The 20839-nt window shown below is 40.1% G+C and overlaps 1 protein-coding gene across 3 annotated transcripts; it reads right to left on the bottom strand.

Moving 5' to 3' along the window:
- Positions 1-474: 474 nt before the first annotated feature.
- elavl2 (ELAV like neuron-specific RNA binding protein 2) lies at positions 475-13805 on the bottom strand (the record flags this gene model as incomplete). Of its 3 annotated transcripts, none has more annotated exons than XM_079185147.1 (7): positions 475-805; positions 2044-2082; positions 2704-2929; positions 4703-4856; positions 7462-7565; positions 12764-13007; positions 13719-13805. In XM_079185147.1, the coding sequence occupies 7 exons, from the start codon at positions 13788-13790 to the stop codon at positions 475-477; spliced, it is 1170 nt and encodes a 389-aa protein (XP_079041273.1). The 3 variants fall into 3 exon arrangements, with proteins under 3 accessions (XP_079041273.1, XP_079041271.1, XP_079041272.1); XM_079185145.1 differs by having other exon boundaries at positions 12764-13004; positions 13719-13790; XM_079185146.1 differs by lacking the exon at positions 2044-2082 and having other exon boundaries at positions 13719-13790.
- Between the last annotated feature and the right edge of the window lie 7034 nt (positions 13806-20839).

The following is a 20839-nucleotide window of genomic DNA, read 5'->3' on the forward strand; positions in this document are numbered from 1 at the left end:
TATTACAATGAACGGAATACTTACAAAATCAACAAAACTGCAAATAGTTCAAAATAAGTACTTGCTAACCACTGAAGGCATAATGCACCGAAGGCAAATCAGGACACAAAAAAACACAAAGAAAATCACTACACATTACAAGACTTACTGTTTCAAAGCAGATGTGCAACTAAATAACACAAAACCTATAGTAACATTTCAGATGGTCCATCTGTAAAGACAGCAAGAGAATCCAACGTCACAGGGATTACAACCTGCAGTATTTTTTCCTGTCCAAAGTATATCGAGAAGATTCAAAGCGTAGCGATGAAAAAGAAAAAAGAAAAAAAATTACATTGGACGCTAAATTTAGTTTGTTCTTCGTAACACTGATTTACAAAGCTGTTTTTACTAATGTAGAAAGTTACGGTCAATGCGCTTCCATTTTCTGTTTCCATTTTCTGCCGAGTTTTCTAGAAACAATCTCAGTGGGTATTAGGCTTTGTGTGTTTTGTTGGTTTTGAACGAGACTTGCAGCACTCTGTCCCCGAGGCGGTATCCATTCAAGCTGGCGATGGCCACGGCTGCCTCGTCGTAGTTAGTCATGGTGACGAAACCAAATCCTTTGCACTTGTTTGTGTTAAAGTCGCGAATAACCTTGACGTTTGTGACGGCGCCGAACGGCCCAAACATCTGCCAAAGGATGCTCTCATCTGCATCTGGAGCCAGGTTGTAGACGAAGATGCACCAGCCAGTGCCCGCGTGCCCCGGGATGTTGATGCCAGCCAGGCTGGTCACCCCATCGATGGCCATGGGGGAGAACCGGCTGTAAAAGACCACAAGCAACATGGTTCAAGGCAAGAGACACGGAGGATGGAATGGAGGGTTTTTATTTGTTAGAAGACAAGAGATTTTGCCAACAAGCCTAACAGAATGTGACTCCGTCTCTACAGAGATCAGCACCAGCCGTGCTGCATGCTGAGTGTTTTCATTGCTTCTACAGTCGGAGAGAGATGCTCTCATTTCAGGAAATCAATACAAGTTATTACTGGTAGAAGTTATGAACTTGTGAAGTTATTTTATAAGTAAATATTTTTCTTCAGCTGAACAATAATAAGTCCGCCTTGTCAAAAGAAAGGTGAGCTGTAATTTTGACTGAGCAGCAAAAAAAATGCAGCACACAGACAAGCATTCAGTCAGTTATCTCTTATCAGAGTTGGAGATTATAAAGTCAATTCTTTGCTTTTTGAGCTCATGATGAGCCTACAGAGAAAGGACCGCGGAGTTATTTACTCAGAAACACAACCGGGCAAATTTAAATGGTAAATAAGTGTCATTAAAGTTGCCGTTGGTGCCGAGGCTAATGAAAAGCCACTCAAAAGCCCTGGCTTTTGGCAAATGTGGTATTGCAGTTTAAAGAAACGAAATTCAAAGTGCATGGAAAGCCTATGAATTATTGCAGCAGGTGTCACATAAGATTAGCTGCTCCAGTTGGCCTCTCAGGGAACATCCACCATGACAGGTGTGCTCCCAGCATCAAGGACACGCAGAGAGATTTGGCAACGAAGACGTCAGCCAAAGAGCGGGGCAGAAGAGAAATCACAAGTCTATTGTCGCCGGTGACGGGCCTTTGAGCTTTCAGGGGATTGGACTTCAATCATACTTGAGGAAGGCATTCTTAAAACTGAACTTTGACAAACTGGTATCCTGGCAAATCCTGAAAGACATCTGACGCAACCAGGTTTAAAACAGGACAAGGCTGTCCATAATAGATCAAGGTAAGAGCACAGAGCTCAAAATACAAGTATGCAATTGTGTGCAATAGCAAGTAAGACATTCTGCCCTTTGTTATGTAGACAAGCAGCGTAGACTTTAATTTAGACATGATGTGACATCATGTCAAGATTAAAGCATCCCACTGCCTCACTGACCTTATCCAATACAGGCACTAACCTTATTTAAGAGAGGGACTTCAGATAATCATCAATCAAAATTACACTTCAAGCGCAAATGACTCAACTTGCTCATACTTAATTTACAGATGAAATAAAATAATAGAATTACCTTTTGACTCCATAGGCCATGTTCAGCAGATTGTCCAACCTTCAAAAAACAAACAGAGCCACACACATTAATGTCAATACAAAAGGAAGCTTTTCACGAGGTTAGTGATGCATTTTGCCAGAATGACAGAGGAGTAATATTTCTGATATCAAAATAAAGTCAGTTCCATTCAAGTGACTTTCGAGACCCTCATCTCCTCCTTAACCTGTTGACTGAACGCGTTTATCATATATAGAAAGCGCATCTTATGCTTTCACAAGCATACGACTTAAAAATATCACATTTCCATGAATTGTGTTTGTTTGCATACAGTACCACGGAGGTCAATCAGTGGACTGAAAAGCAAATTGATTTTCATTTCCACAATGGCCACTGACTAAAAAAAAAATCAATAGATGGTGTGAAAGTTTTGCATAAACTCTTCATAGGCCTACATCTGCATCAGGGGAAACGCAGCGAAGTTAAAAAGTGTGAATATGGGTCGGAATTATTCTGTCCAGAGCATTGATGAGCTCCACACTGAATATTTTCAAAGTACTGCGTTAGACAATTTAAATGCTAATTTCAAACAGCCTCAGAGGGTCAGACTCATAAATCACCGGCAGTATTAACTAGGCTCGGCGCTAATCAGATTCACATTTCTTGGTGCTCTCCTCTTACCTGAAGCGTTGGGCCTGCTGTGCGAGGGGTCCTGGGTACCTCCGATTGGGCGACTGATACAGCTGGGACAGAAGTGCCTGGCTGGTCTTCTGGCTCGGGTTGTTCGCAAACTTGACTGTGATGGGTTCGGTGGCACCAGGCGGCTTCTGACAGTTAAGACCCTTGATGGCCTCCTCAGCCTCAACTCGCCGATCAAAACGAATGAAGCCGACCCCTCTGGAGACGCCTGAGGAGAGAAAATTAGCATAAGATCAGTGGCCGAGCTTCTCTTGACAGTCATGAAAACATTCAGTGCCGATATGCGGCTTGAACTCCATCGACACGGCTTAAACAGTAGTTCATGGGTCAAAAAACAAGGTAATTGGAGTAGATTTACACACAATAAATTACTAGTATTTTTCCTCAAACAGTAGTGAGATTATATTATCTCATCATGATAGTTTGAAAACAACCAAGCACCTCAGAACGCAGTGCGTTGATGTGGCGGTGAATACTTCTAACAGCTAAAGATCAGATTAATACGAGAGGTTTGTTGTTGCAGGCATACAATTAGCAAAATGTGAGGTATATGAAAAAACATTTCTATACAACGGCGCATTTTGTGCATTTCTTAGCCAATAATTCAAAATATAGGCCCATTTCAAATGACCGTTTTATAAATTATGCATTAACTATACTGCTAATGGCAATACATAAACAAGGAGGAGAGGCATAGTGACCCATTCCAAACCAAAAGCACAAGTGACATGTGTAACTGGAGAATAAACATGGGGGAGGTGGAGAAGTGGACTTGTTTTGACAGAACACCAGCTTTCCCATCATGGGACGTTGGCAGGCAGCAGGTAGAAAGACCGAGTCTGAAGACCGTGACATGCACAGACTGCCCAAGACGACAGAGAGAGAAGAGGAGAACAAAACAAGGTGAGAAACAATGTTCATCTAAACATCACCTCCGAGCAAACTTTACAGAAAGATTGGTAGCATTACACCAACTGCTGCCAATACATTCCTGTGTGTAGTAGATTACTTGGCTAGCTATTTTGATCAAACCCCACCGGCTCATAAACCCTTTAAATAGATGATAGCCAACAGATCTTATTAGTTGATTTAAGCATCACTTATTTACCTCTTCCTGCCCTCTTGGAACAGCCATGCATGTCTTTCGCTCTTGGTCTTGTTTCTTCCTGCTGCCTGTCAATCAGCCTTGAGCATCAGTATCTTTACCAAGTCAAAATGAGGTCCATCACTCCCAGTGCCACATGTTGCTTGTGGTACCACTGCTTTTTGTTATTATTCTTGTATGAGTTCTGTCATTGAGAGCCACTGTAGTAAAAAAAGGCTTGGGGAAGAACGAGTACCTTTGTATAAAGCGTCAGTCTGCTAGTGTTTGAGCGATAGCATGTTGCAATACTGCTTTGGATTTTGGTTTCTTACAGTTGTTCCATTAATACGAAAGTAAAACTGAAAGATTTCTCCAGAAAGATAACCATTCCCATTATGCATGTCTGAAGGAATATCATATGTTTCTGCAGCATACGGGGACACGACCACTGGGAAACCGTCTCCGTTAAGACATTCTGCTCATCAGTGGTTCATAAGGGTTCTGCTTCCACATGACGGTTGAGATATAGAGAATATAAATTCTCTTAATGCATTTAATTTCTTGTCATGAAACGGGCATGGCATGTACACCTTGGGGGACAGGAAGAGAAGGAGGAAGAAAAGCAAGAGAAGTTAAGTGCAGGCAGAAGGGAGACTGGAGGGGAAAAGAAATGATGAAGCATGGAGTCCTGCCACTTAACACCCATTTCCTATTCTGTCCATATATGCATATTGATGGAAAACTCTAGTGAGAAATGGCATTTTTGGTGTTATACCACAACCTCTGATGTATTTCTCAGGCCTGGCTGTTTGTTTGTTTTTGCTGGGGAGTCACTGCTGGAAGCAGGTGAAGAGAAAAGCAGCGAGGGGGGGGGGGGGGTTGTCATGTCCTACTCACCAGTCACCTGGTCCACCAGAATGCGTGAGGTAATGATGCGTCCATACTGAGAGAAGAGCTGCTCCAGTTCTTTCTGAGTCATGGTTTTTGGCAAGCCACTGACGTACAAATTTGCATCTCTGATGGAGGCGGAGCTTGGACGCGCATAGGAAACCTACAGATGGGAGACAGTTCACATGACCACCAGTACATTGCAGACAGTTTTGAACATGCGTACTTCTCATGCAAATTTGCTGAGATCAAGGCAGGTTATTCATGTTGGGTTTTCTAAACTAACAGAAGCAGAGGAGCAGACGCTGTGACCCATTTCTACCAGAGAGAAGTTAAACACTAACTGGTAATTAGCGGGACTGAGTTTTCTTTAAATACAGTCATGCTATGAAATCAACATGTCACGGTTTATGATACATATTAATATTTAAATTACTAATGCAATCACACCAAATGCAAATGCAAAAAAAATACTTAGTTTGTATCATATTTCAGTGTATTGATGAATGCATTGGAATTCTCAGATAGACAAAGTGTTTGGACTTAATGATGCAAATATCAATGCGACTGGATCCATTATTCAATTATGTTAAATGCTAATTTTAAGTCTGCTCAAATCTTTTTTTTTTTCAACGCTGTGAGACTTCATGAATATATGGACAAAAGGAGAAAGTCTGGAGAAAATAAGACAAATGAAGTTCCTGCTAAGAATTGAGATCAGCGTAAGTTGTAGCGCACACAGACACACACACAGCTGGTGCCGACTACAGCAAACATCTCTGCTGACATCGGCTGTTTGTGGCTAATAAACAGACAGAAAATCCGCTGCACAACAATTTAATTCACTCAAACAAAAGAAAAATGTGCTTCTTGTTCAGTCTGAACAGAGTGGGCTAAATATTGTCACATTTTTAAGGAGCATTAAGGTGATACATTTGGTTCCTGTGCGCTTACAGATTTACTCTACATTAAAACATCTATTCATCCCATTGCTATACCAGCTTTTTATAATCATCACTAGGGTTCTGCATTTGTCCCCCTAATTTATTGACTCTCATCAGCTAAACGAACAGTGACGAATCAGTCTGTCAAGGAAAAAGTTAAACTTGCAAATTTTTGTCCATCAACTCAGTCGGAAACGTGACAGAGACGGATGCAGCATCAGGCCTCTCGAGACAGCTCTCATTTAAAACAGAAATTGATTATAACTTGCACATTTCTATGGACAACAGAGCAGCGTAGCGGCCTATTAAAAATAATCTTGCTCATTTCCTTTTCTAAATTCAGGAGATATTTGGAGAACACCCAGCACCCGGCTAGATAAATATGCAGCATAAATCAACATTTGTCCATAAACACAGCCGAGTAATAGAAAATGTGGAGGGACAGGAGAGTTATCTACCAGGACCTGCGGATCAATGCATCATTCATCCCCGAGTAGTCGTAAATTATCATTTTCAGTCATACAATGACATGCAGAGGGACCCATATAGCCTAACTGTAATAGCTGAAGTGGAGAATATATAAATGGTGGTTTATAGGAGGACTAAGCAAGAGGTCATGAATCTGCTGACATGAACCTCGCCTTTTCTTTCGTCCGGTGGCTCCAGGTTCTTTCCACTCGACTGTCAATAACCTAAAAAGCACTACAGCTGCATTTAATGACAGTGTCAGGCATGTTAAATGGTCCTATAAAGGTCCTCATAATCTTTTGCAATGGATTATAGGAAAGAAAAGAAATATATTTTTAAAAAAAGAATCACTCACTATAATTAAACCTTCCTTTTTGTACTCTCAGATCGATAAGAACTCCAATTGGTCATCCACTTTGCAAAGCTCACCCTGTTCCTGCCCTGCAGGGGAGGCTGACAAAGTGGACGTGAAATCTAAAGCTCCCGGTCCACAGCCGGGCAACTCCCGAGCTCCGTCTCCTCCCTGTCTCACCTTCACACTTCATTTGATGCTAATATTTGCAAAGTACATTCCTCTACCTCACTGGGGTTTATTTGCACTTCTGACAGAGCAGCTGGATATTTTTGGATGCGAGATATATTAAAAAAAACAATGTTCCTATGGTATACTTTCAGAGGTACGAAGTGCGGAAGAGAGGTGGGGAGAAAGACGTGTTCAGTTTGCTTCATAGCAGTGAAGAGGTATGCCTCATCTTCAACTTTCAATATAGTATTTAGGTGTTAAAAACAGAAATAATCAAACATACAGCTCACGAATTTTGTGCAATTCAACACATTTTCAAAGTCAAAATGTGTTTTGCCCACAGACACTTTCATGAATACCCCTCTGCCCGACGTGAGAAGGGATCTGGCAAGCTCCCAGTGAAAAAAAGATCTGGCCACACCATCCAAAAATCCTGCAGCACTGTATGAAGCAAATTAGTTTCTCCACCGGCACATTGAGTGCTACATTGCCTGATGAATGCTAATGGCAGCCACCTCCCTGTAAAGGCATACAGCAGTGCTACAGCACATGCAACCATAGAAACAGTTCTGCTCTACTTGAGGCCAAGGCAAAGCTGCATGTGCCCAGATTAACAATAGGCTCTCCCTTTCCACCACACATTTCTCCAGCCTCATTATGCTTCCGACTCCACCCAGAGAGCTAGACATGAACGGCATATCTTGGATTTCTGCAGCTAGTCATGAATGGTAACTGATTTCAGTGAGCTGTATGTGACCGTGTGATTAGGTCGCTTATTGGAGATAAGAATGAACACGGAGATTAAGAAAACAACACCATGCATGACATCTTACCTTGATAGTTTTGGTCTGAAGTCTCAAGCCATTTAAGGTATTGATGGCTTTTTCTGCATCCTTCGGGTCCACGTAATTCACAAATCCATAGCCGAGGCTCTGCCCTGCAACCGCAAGAGCAGAAAATACATAAAACCTCACACCTGACAGAAATTGAAAAGTGACGACTAAACACAAACGCCACAATATAGGACAACTAAACATGGACAAAACTGCCTTTTAGCAATCATGAATGCAGTTTTCTCAAGAAATAAATCCCAATCTGCAATACCAGGATATGTTTTCTTATTTGGCAGAGCATGAAGAACACAGGAGGTCACAGGCCTATTTCCAACATCTATTTGGCTCACAACCTATAGTAACTTCACAAACATGTCTTGTATTAAAAATGACAGGCAATTGCTCTGCTTTTACACCAACTCATCTCTGACACAGGCTCAATGTGTTCCCCTCCCTCCACAGTTTATCTCTAAAATGTACAATAGATTGACACCCACTCTTTATGTGCACAGAGGCAATTCAATTTCCTCCACCCACACCGCTGGGTCTCTCTGCAATTCCACTGCCGGTCAAGTTCACCGGCTCAAGCCGCTTCAGCTTATTAACACAGTACGTAAGCAACTTGATGATTAAATCTGGTTCATATTTTCCACATACGTCAGTATTGCAATAACGCCCGAGACACGTTTCGAGAGATGAGTGATGGTGCATCCGTGTTGTGATGGGGAATTCACAAGAGAGGTCCTTATTTCTTCATTACAAAGACTTCTTTTTAAACCAAGACTTTAAATTAAAAAAATGTCCTTAGGCTTTCATATTGGCACATCCGCTCCTACATGTTGAAGACAGTCAAGACTATGAAATACAAAAAAACTGTCTGTAACATAGTGACAATACATACATTTGAGAATTCAAAACTCAAAGTACGTTCAAACAAGAATACATTTGTGTATTAATTAAAGGAAATAGACATCCAACCGTCAAATATTGCTTGCAGCATTGCTATCTATTTAGCTTCACTGTACATCCGGACACCCTGTATGCATCCATGCTGGCTTTATCCTGTCTTACCACCATGAGTCACTGCTCTCATGCCTTCTTCAGCTGTGATCAAGTGAAGTTCATAAACTTAATTTCACCTTGAACCCCAGGAACCGTCATAGCCAGGAGAAACATGGCGAGCCTTTGAAATGAGCTGGTGAAAATGACACTTTTACTTAAGCCTGGCAGGCAAACCGCCTCCCTCACTGTGCTCTGCTATACATGGTGCATGTGGGCACGCTATGCCCTTATAGTGATGTCTTCCTATGGAACGTCTAAATAGCCGCTACATCTGCTGCTATGACCTGGGGGGGGGGGGGCTCAGCCATGTTTCTACAACAAACAGCTTGCTCACTTTCAGCCGTCATTAAGGAGTAGAGGAGACATGCTGGGATGCACTTTCAAACAGATAACTGCACCCAGCTTCCAGTAAAAGACTAGTGCTGCCCATAGTGGGAGGGAGATGACACAAAGACTAAGCTGCTGCTGCTGCAGCAGCAGCAGCAGCAGCAGCAGCCAAGGCAAAGACATTTAAAGCAAAGAAGAAGCACGCATCTCTCTGGTGATTACTTAACATCTGATGTAGCACCAGTACACAGATGTAGGCTGGCTTAAATCCATTGCCACAGGGCCAAGGGAGAGAAAAGCAACACAGTCTGGAGGGGACAGGGCTTTATGTAGAGCTGAATTGAAATCAAGGCAACATTCCTAAGAAATGACTTGGAGGCTTTGAATAACAATTTTTTCCCCCGCCCAACTGATTTTGAAGTCAGTTTTTACTCAACCCAATTCAAGCTTTTCTCAGTTAAAAATAACTTCAAATAAAACTAGCTTAGTTGCTTAACATGTAATAGCCTGCTGGGTACTTGGTGCGGCTGGGAACAAGCTGGTCAATACATTATCAATCCAACTGCACCATCAAATGGGTGCATTGACAAAAACATCTGCTCAGCAGCAGGGATCAATCCCCTTTTCTGACTCAGTCCTGGGATTAAAACAGAAAAAGGAAAAAGAAGCAGTTTCTACAAATGTGACCAAACGCAACACTAAATAAATGTGACATAACACATGAAGCAATAATAAGCACAAAGAAACTCAAGCGACTCTCTCAGAGCAACAGCAGTCACATTATGTTTTAGACAAAACAAACGAGTTTGAATGTGTTAATGTCAGTGGTGTACAACTAAATAAATGTGCTTTCCTTACGTGTCCTGTTTAGAAAGTATCTTCTGCCAGAGCTAAGAACTCACTCTTTCCAGCTGGCTACATTTGTATTTCTTTGATGAAAAAAAAAGGTAATTTGTTTTTATATGGCTAATTCCTCTAATAAGATCACTGCTGATGCTAAGCTGATGCTAAGAGCCTTTGGATTTGTGCCGTAAACAAACCACATCTACACACTTAGTTTCTCTAAAAAGGTGCCGGTGCAACTGTGTACTGTCATTCCTAATCCAATCTAACAGAAGCTCACATTCTGAAAACAAAGTGAAGCGTGTGTAATTTATATACGCTGCTTTACTGGTTGAATACTAACAAATACCATGACACACAAGTTTCCACAGATGTGCGCAACTGTCCAACACTCAAAATACAAGGTGAACATTACTACAACGCACCAGAAGACAAAGATCTATCGACCCGCTTCATACAATAGCTGGCATTTTCGACAACAAGACAGCATAAAAAACAACTGACACAATTACCACACTATCCAAGATAAATATTAATTTCAAGCTATGTTTACTGCCATTTTTAAAAGGTCAACAACTGTTGACTTGAAAAACTAACTAATTCTCACGTCCCTGGTAGCAAAAACCTCTGAATTAAAATTGTTTGGATTAGGTTGGTGTAGAAAAGCAAGATTTTCTATCTACTACCATCTTTTTTCTGCTTTTAATGAAAACTGAAAATTGTTAAAATCACTTGTGTCTATAAAGAAACAAGGTGGCAAACATGACACCATAGAGGGAAAACGTTTGTTTATCCATTAACGGGTCAACTTACAGATCACCTAAAAGACCAAACTTGATTTTAATCTGAATCTTTCCACCGCCCGACTTTACGGGGGCAGGTAGTATCGCCTCAAGTCCTTTTCACTGAAAAGCGGGCTGATTTCAAACAACTTGTTTCATCTATTTCCTTGCACTTAAATTACTTTGAGTGTTATGTTCACACGTGCTCCACTGAATATGCAACCTATCAAGCATGTTTATGCTCAATCACCCGAGCAGACCGTGCTCAACACCGGTTTTAAAACGAGAATCACTCGTCAATTCAGCTCAGACCATTTCACACATCAACAATCAAATGCATTGCTTGTATGCATGACTACATAAGGGCATGTATTTCATGCAAGACAACACACTTGACAATTTCCATCATTCCAGCGTGCCAAAAGTCTAAACTCAGTAAATGCATAATGATAGCCCCCCTATGCCTTCCATCTCCACAAATACACCAATCTTGGTGTGTGGTCTACCTCTTGCTACCGTTTCCAATGAACTAATACATGAACGCGTTGACAATACATATCCAACAGTTCTACTGTGCCAAACCAAATGAGCTCCCGCTTACTTATTAAAGTTAGTTAGTTATTTGCTTCCATGAAAACATTGCCTAATGAAAGCCTAAACGACGGTATAGTGTGGTTATAGAAGCAAACGGAGACCGTTACTAAACATACTTGGAGCACTTGACATTTTTAGCAGCTGTAGGAAACATTAGTAGCGATGCAAAGGATCACAAAGCTCAGGGTTTGGATTGTATCACGGCTTTCAGTCGGGGATCCCATGAGCTTTTGGATCAGTTATTTTGCTGCCAAAACGGATTGCTGATCGTCAATGAGCCATACTGGCCGATGCATTGTTTTTGTTGTTTTAGCAGTTTGTTTTCAAGGACCACTGTCAAAAATCATTTGAACTGTTCAAGTCAGCATGAACCGTCAAACATTCTAAATATCCTTTTACTTTGTGATAGTCATCTATAGTGGTTATTTGCATAAAAACACACAATTCAAAAGATTAGAAAATAAGAGATTGTAATTGTGTTTATTTGAGACATCTTGGCTTCGGTAGATTAAATTATAATCTGCTTAGAGCTCGTGTTGGGAATGTAAACAGGTAATAATTCCCCGTCTAATATCATTTATTATATTGCTGTGAAAACCTCTCATCCAAAACAACTATTTATTCAAGGTTATCGGCGAAAACGACATTTTACAAGATTACATTAGAGCACATCACGAGAACGGTAAGTACTGTTTTTTACTGAATCGAGAATGAACGCAACATTTGTACGTTAGCTACGGTGCTGCCAACATCACGGGTTTCCTCCTGACGATTTCAACACAGATTTGTTGTTCACAATGGAGCATAATCAGAGATCGGTGACTACAAGGGGGAGGAGCATTGTTTCAACACCAGATGTGGCTGGGCGCACATCTTCCATGTTCATTTAATGACGGTGAATGCCTTGGAGTCTCAGAATAAAGATAAACCACAATTACTGAAGTTCTAGCATCTTAGTTCAACAGCGTTTCTCAATAGGAGCCCCCAGCCCTCCAGACTCATGTCAAGGGAATGATCTGTTCATTGAGCCCAATGCTGTTTCAGGACCAAATGCAAACGAAACAGACGTGTGTATCAACCCTTAAAAAAGGCAAATAGGCTCAATGTGCCGGACCATTTGAGTACGCTATAAGAAGCAGATGGAAGAAGGTCTCGGTAACCTTGATCAAAACAGCGAGCAAAAGAATCCAGCAGCTTCAGCTTCATGATCCACACGCTCATGTCACACTCGCAATCTGTGTCTCTGCCAGCTGCATTCCTCTCATTAAAAAAAAAAAAATGAAATAATTTGCAAGTCGTCTAGCTGCCCAAAAATAAGGAATTTAAAAATGCATGTAATCTGAGTGTCTTGAAATTGCTGCAGTAAAGAACCACGAAATAGCCTCCGAGAGAAGCATTGGTGCGTTTCTAAAATATAGCAATAAAAATACATCAGTCAATAAAGACAGTGCTTGGTATTCTTCATAATATGATGCTCGGTGTCAAATATACAGAGATGGTCGCATACTGTGCATGCATAAAAAGAAAAGTGTATGACTTAATCCTCACTGATTGGGTTTACTGTTGTTATACTTTAAACTTACATTAAATGTATTTTATATGAAAACAATAACAGTAAAAAAAGGGTCAGAGCACATATTAGTTGTCGAGTCAAAGCGAATAAACAGCCATAGCAATGAAAATGGTTGAGTTACCTGTTATTTTGTCTCGAACTAGTTTACAGGACTCAATTTCTCCGATGCTCCCAAACAAACTCTTCAACTCCTCCTGGGTCATGTTCTGAGGCAGATAGTTGACGATCAAGTTAGTTTTACTGTCCTCTATGCTCCCTGACTCTACAGGTGAGGAGCAGTTGTTTGACATTGTCGAGGGCCCGTTGCTTGTGTTGTTGCAGGTTGGCCCGTTGGACAGCTGTGTTTCCATTGCAGCAATTACCTGCTGAAGAGACAGAAAACAAATTCAGTCAAAACCACGTGTAAATTAGACATCATCCTCCAACATCTTCATGAATTGAAACATTGTTTTGTTGGTATACTAACTAACTGGAATATCATTAAGACATCTAAATTGCAGGCAACATACAAGTCAAAAGACTGTCAGACAAAGATTCCTCATGCTGTTTTTTTATTGTGCATTAACACAATTTAGTGTAGCATAAAAGAAACATTACAGGGCATTACATTTTTAGAAAGATACTTCTTCCTCAGAAGAGCTTGGGGCATGCTTTTAAAATATGCAAATGTGTGACTTAAGCGTAGATGTCTGACCAAGTGTGAAATGTTAGATCTTAGAGTGCTACCACAGGTGGTAAAAAAGAAGCTGAAAATAGACACAATGAACTCCCTCTCTGCTGTTTCATGATGGCTGCTTTTGTTTCTGGGAAAACAGAGGAGACTTTCTACTGAAAAAGTAAATCTATTAATCTGTCAGAAGCTCAACTATTGATAAAGCAATATTCAAGATGGTGAGTAAGTAATTCTATGAGATAAGTTTAGACCATACCAATTACCTGAATTCTAAATTGAACACGTGATTAATTTGATTTGAGGGTCAAAACATAACGGCGCTAGCGTCATTGGTATGGCCTGAGCATTGAGACAGGAAGCGGGCCTTCTGGCCAAAGTGTTTCAAGAGAGAAGAGCCACAAACCCCAGTCCAAGGCTCAGGCGCCCACGAACCACTTCTAAGCAGAGAAGCCACATCGCACAGTCTCACTGCCATGTTAGTTTGGTGTTGCCGTCTGAAAATGTGGACACAGAAAGTACTTCATGTTAGATCAGCAAGAACAAAAAGCAACAGTCAGAGGCGATTACATGTCATTGGTGGGGAGTGGGTCATGTACGAGCTTAAACCAGGGAGAAGCAAAAGGTAACGTTTCACTTGGTCACAATTCATCTTCAGCAAGGAGCAAAAAGCAGAGTGTTCAGCCAAGAGAGAACCTTGGCCTCAACACCGACAGCATGAAGAATGGCAAATTAGTATGATGGATAAGAGCGCGGCACAAAGATGATCACAGAAATTGGAAAGTACAAATCAACTGATCTGCTCCGATTACTTCTATCCTGCAATAGAGCCGATACCGGAGTCACGCCGACATATCCTGCATTTTTAATTCAGTCTTTAGCACACAGGCACACGGGTGAAAAAAGCATTACAACTTAATCCACAGTGAACTGTGACTCCCAAGTTTCCCCATAAGCCTTAAAGTCATACTTTAAAAACAAACCACAGACTGGTTACATCATCAAGGTGAGACGAGCCAGCGTTCACCAACAGAGCGGCAAAAACTAAACTGTTTACAACTCAAATTACCCTCACAAACTAGGTAAAAATCTATATTAATACTCTAGTGAAGCAAAGCAAGTCCTATCACTAAACACAATCACATGCTGCTATTTACACAAAATCCAATGATTTGATTTGTCCACTACACAAGAGTAAAATACAGCAGCACCACCATGTTCAACTGTTTAGGAAAAACATAAAACAATTGTGCTTTTTCCACATAGTTTTGAATTTCTTTTCCTTCAGTGGCCGGACATTTGTATTTTGACTATTGTTGTTCCATCTGCATTATGTGTTGGTAAATGCAAAACAATTAAAGTAACTAAAACAACTGTAGCAGCTTCTTAGGCTGCATGCTTTTCGTTCAGAAATACAGCACAGATGACTGAGCATTTAGTCTTCTACTTATCAATTTGTTTCACCTTGTTGGGTTGCATCTTGGGAAAATGTCAACCTGCAATAACTCAAATGCAAATTGATTTTCTCTACTCAAGTGATGAAAACAGCATTGCAAATTGTGCACTGAACAGTTTTAAACTGGATCAATATTTCTTAGTGGAGCGCTTCTCAAACTACAGCCAATGTGCCATTTTAGTGTTTCAACCTCTTCGGCCAAAGAAAAGGATAATGGAGGAAGAAATCCTTATTTCATAAGGACATAATGCAAGATATCTCTGCCACCTAAAATACACTGTGGTCCGTAAGTACATGCACAATATGTCAATAAAGTCCTTGTATATACTGCTTTCACACATGCTCCATCTGATAATCTACTTTTACACATTCAGGTAAAGACTTTACACCCAATAGTATTTGATAAACCTTGACAAAAGAGGATCCCCCTTGATTTTTGAACAAGCCATTTCCTGAATTTGCTGCTTTTCTCTGTTAATAGTGTTTCAACACTGCCACATCTCAGCTGTCGCTGTCACGATGTACAAAAAAAATGCACGTGCAATGACAAACTGCAGCAAACAGCTCATTGCAAGTCAGATCAAACAGCTGTAGATCTGCTCTGGACCCTCGTTCGATTAGAAAATAATCGCGCCCCCAGCTTATCCGAGTGTGAAAAACTGAAGGCGTACTATGAGTGCATGTGATCAGGGTTCACTGCGATACATTGTCATTTTTAAATCAAGCTATGTAACAGTGTTATTTATCTAGATATATTTCTTCTCTGTGTACACAAGAACACTTGTCAGTCGGGAGAATATGTGCTGAGCTCATAGCGCACTCATCAGGATTGTAAAGAACAGAACGACGATCAGCAGCACATGTTGCTGTCGGCTTTAAGTATTTAACATTTGTATTTTAAATACTCCAAATCAAGCCAGTAAAACAAAGAATGGTCGCAGAGTTTTTTCAGTTACTCATTATTTGTTGTAGTATCCATTGTTGTGACCACAGTGAACTCAAGCCAATACTCTCAGCTAGCCTCCTCACAGCAGCGCATTCACATCCGAGTAACAACATCCCGTCACTGACAATATGTCCATTTCACTGTTTGTTGACATTTCTACAGATTTCTCAGTGAATGTATGAAAATACACTTAAGCTGCATCATTTGCATGCTGCTTCATAGTAGCTGTGCTTACTGACTGACTTGTTTTGTGTTAAGGGCGGTGATTTAACTAAACTTGACGATCATAAGATCTGCAATTTGTGGATTTCATGCTGTTAATTGAACATCTTTGATTTTCTCTGTCCCAAACATCAATTCAACCGCTGTGAAGTCTGAACCATCACACATTCTAAATGTCATCCTTTTACTTTGTGAAAGTAATTTATAGTGTTCTTTCATAATTTCACAGTTCAAATGATTAGTAAATAAAAGATTGTTTTTTCATTGATTAAAAACAAATCTTGACATTAGTTTTAATGATTTGTTATAAGCTGCTGAGAGCTCATGTAAACAGGTTATAGTTCTCTCTCCAATATGTGAAAACATCTCCTTTAAACAACTGGATTTATTCAAGTTTCTCACTAACACTACATTTTACGAGATCACACATGAACACATCATAACGTTATAATTTACCTTTGCCCAATACTCATTTTCACCGAACAGAGCCTGAACGCATCATGATGTAACCTTCGTTCGTTGTCCGTTTACTAGCTCTCCTCCGGTCAATTTAAACACAGATTGTTTGTTTACAATGTAACACGAGCAGAGATCGGCGACTAGAAAAGCATAAATGCCGCTGTCCTGATATTTTACAGAACATTGGCGGATAACGAGGTCAGTAAAACAATATTTCACACTGTGATGGTTGAGGTAAACTAATTAATGTGAATATGATTACACAACTTTGAATGACTTATGAAAGCAGCAAGGCCAATGTTTTCATTCATCACAGATGCCATTTCAGTAAATATTCGTGTAAATAGACTTAATTGTGTGTTCTGGTTAGCGGCGCAACGGATGTTAAAACTCACGGTTCGAATTACAGCAAAACAGAAAAAAGGGAGCAAATATAACTTTGAGATCCCTGATCACGTTTGTTTTTGGCGCAGATACTAATGATCCATATTGGCCGATACGTCCCTTTGTTGTTTGATTATACAGCTATCTACAAGGCTCCAGACTATTATATATTGTTTTGCCACTGTCCAAAAAAAACTATTATTGCAACACAATTCAAAAAAGGAAATAAAAGACTATTTTTATTGATTAAAACTAATCTTGTCATTAGTAGTTTTAATGATTATAAGCTTAGAGGTATTGCAAACAGGTCATAATTACCTCTTTAATATCCATTTAGGTTGTTGTGAAAACATTTATAAGTTTCTAGACAGCACATTATGAGATTACATGTGAACACATCACGTTATAGTTTACCCAACTGTCATTTTCACTGAACAGAGCCTGAACGCATCATAATTTAACTGAATAGAACCTTTGTTTGTTGGCCATTAGCGGTGCCGCTATCGTTACTAGCCCTCCTGTTGATTCAAACACAGATTTGTTGTTTATAAAATAACATTATCAAGGCTCGGCGACTAGAAAAGCATAAATACCGAAGTCCTGATGGCATATTTTTACTATTGGCAGATAACGATCGTCAGTAAAACTTTATTTCACAACGTTAAACTAATTAATCCGCGGTTCAGGGGGGGATCTGTAACAACCATCTAGTTGTGGTGCCTAGTTTATTTGTTTTTGTAACATAATGTGACAGATTGGGGGATGCCGTCAATTACTGAGAGATACTCGTACAGGAGAATAACTGACACATGTGCACACAAAGTGGGCGGAGCATTATTTAGGATCAAGGTTGTACCAATAGTGTAAAATACTTGTGAAGAAGTTTCAGAGCGACCGAAATGTTAGTATGATCAATAAATTGTGATGCTGAGCAGTCATGATCTAATCTGGCAGTCCCAAAAACTGAATTAAAGATTTTGGTCAATACACAAGGGTTCACCCTGAATGCATTAGTCCAAATAATATTTGATTTAAGCAAGTACAATATCAAATCATCCTCTATATCAAATCAGAGTTTGCTCATCAGTTTTAAACTAACTGGTAAAACAATACTAACTGATTTAAGTACAGTTAACAATGACACCAAGCGCACTGCAAGCATCCCAGTCACGCAAGCATGGGGGCCTGAACTTTGCAGGTCAACTTAACCCTCCTGCTGCTTTTCCATCTGTTGTGCGTCTCAAAATACAAAACCAAATGGCGACTGCAAAATATATGTAGCCTTCTGCTTTCACACGTCAACGTTTTTTTTGCAGTTCAGTTAAGATTGCAAAGAAGGGCACAAAGACAAAGCATTGAAAAACCTGAGTGATATTCAGCCAGTTTGTCATACGCCAAACAAAATGCACAATTATAAGCCACAAAAGGCCTCCCCACATGTATAGTAGCTGTGAGAAAAGCAGCACCAACAGAACATATTGTGTTGAAGAAAATGACTTACTTCAATCTCAGTTTCATATGCTTCACCTTTTATAGCAAGTACAAAGCACAAACATTGGCTATTGTCCCGCTTGCGATAGTGCCACAAGGCAGAAATATTTCATTAGATAAACACTTGGAAGAGAAAGCTTGGCAAGATGCCTCTCCCCAAAAATTTCATACAAGGCTTTCACTGTGTGCAGCCAGCCAGCAGCTTCCTCTTAGCGCAGGCATTTGAGTGCGGAGCATCTCGTTTCCCTGGAGGCCTTGCCTCACAGTTTTCGTCAGAAACCAGCCCCAGATAAAGACCACACGGTTCTTTTTTTGTTTTCCCCATCATTGCTTGGATAAACCCACCCACCTCCACAGTTTTACCCCACTGTGCTGGCTGCCTTTTAGGACTCATTAAAGTGCAGCGTGTTTAGTTATTGGTACTCTCAGATCCCACAGCCTTCTCACGAGGTGGAAAAAGCCTCTGCACGCAATGTTGCGAGGAAGAGAATACAGAGATTCACAATTCAAATAAAAAGAACGATTTCGACCTCACACGCAAGCGTGAGTTATCTATATTGTCAATATGCAAAAACCATAAGGAACATTTCAAACTAAAGACAAAGCCTGGTAATTAATTTACATGCAAGTTCTTAACTTAAATACATAGACCGGTGCTATACTTTAGTTTTGTGCCTTAACCTCTTAAGCTGGTGGTGCTGGCTCTGTTTTAGCAGCTCATTGATTGTGCCAATTAATTACATGGAAAAGTGACTTTCAGTGGGTGTTAGGAAGCTAAATTTCATCCTTGACCGCAGTTTCAGTAAAGTAAGGCCATCAAGCAATCTAGTAATTGCAAATCGTTAAAAATATATATATATATATATATATATATATATATATATATATATAAAATAGAAAGATTTGAGTGATAAGGAGATGCAGTAACAAGGCTAAATGCACTAAACTCTGCATTGCCAGTCATTTTGCACAAAATGGTGATATTTGATTACGCATTTTTGGAAAAGGCCTTTGGCATCCTTTTTCCTCAGCCAGTCTATTAAACAATAGTGTTAAGTCCATTTCTTTAACACCTTTTATGGGATCAAATGAGGATAAATGCAGTAGGAAAAAGTTTTAAGATTTTGTCATATAAAAATAATTAGGCAATTCTGCCCACATACAGTTCTGACTAACAGCAGAACTTCTCAAACATGAACCTGAAGCCAACAGCAAGATCAGCATGTACTGATGTGACACTGAGCACTTAAAGTGAGGAGGCATGCATCTCTGCTACTAGCTCCTCGGAGGATTAAATTGACCAAGTATGCGTGACAAGCCGCAGAGTGAAAAACTCCAAAGTGCACACACTGACATGCTCAGCCTGCCCTTGAAAAACGAAAAGCCCACAAGTAACAGTTTAAAATATCCCAGTTCAAACCGCAGATGTGACCAGTCGTTTACTCACACACTGAAGAATGCAAAGGCTAAAACACACAATGCTGTAAAATGATCCAGACCTTGATGAGAAAAATAAGGTGGACTGTACAATTATTAACTACGGCGAAGTAATGCGTTTGGGTGAAAGCATCACACATGTACATCTTAACCGATTTCGCTTTTTGTTAAAAAATGAATACGCTCATGTAGCTGGTCCCTGGTGTGCATCAAATACACGTACTACCTTAAAATGACTCATATTTGATAATAATTGCACCTGGTCCTATGAATTCTGTGGCCCATCTTTCCTGCTGACAAGGAAACATTGTTCAACATGTAATTTAAATGACGTGGTGGCAGGACGACTCCTGTCTGTTGCTCAGCAGTCCACACCTCACAACTCTTATTTTTTGTTCTACTATTCCTACTAGAAAATCAGCTTTGGTTCCAGATTAACATTTAAAGATGAGCAAAAATGTATCAACATAAAAGCACTCTTAATACTCTGATAAGGTCTGTCGTGGAGGTTACTATGTTTAAAAGCAAAAAAATATTCTTTCCTGCCCATATTCCAAAAAAGACATTCCTACAAAAGCTGTTTACATGGCGAATGAAAATGAATATTCCACTAATATTCCATTTACATGCAGGTTTGCGTAACATAACAGGTGGTGGACTTGTATGACAGTGCAAACTACAGTCTCCCTCTTTCATTCCTTCAACCGCCCGCTTGAAAAGGTCGGCGTTGCAATATTTGCACCAAAAACATTTAATCGGATATCAGTCTTTCATAATGTTTCCTTCTGATCAGAAATATGAGTTTTTCTCAAAAACCCAAATAATATCAGCATATACCGCGTTTCAATAAAAGAAAATGATCTATTCAGCCTAATTAGGTATTATTCCCAATGGAGCATTTTACGATTAAGACGTGTGATATGCAGATAACATTCGTTTGTTTGGCATTTTTAGATTTAGCTCATTCTTGTATAAAATCCATTTGGAATATTTGTCTCAGTGGGAGTTTTTACCACAGCGTGTGACACAAGGCCTCTTTCCTGCCTCCGGTCAGCTCTGTGTGTTGTACAGTAGTTATACATAAACCAAGTACTAACAGTTTGCAGAGATCCACGCCCAAAAGAAAAGTCCA

Source organism: Pholis gunnellus, assembly GCF_910591455.1.
Source record: "Pholis gunnellus genome assembly, chromosome: 23".
Lineage (NCBI taxonomy): Eukaryota > Metazoa > Chordata > Actinopteri > Perciformes > Pholidae > Pholis > Pholis gunnellus.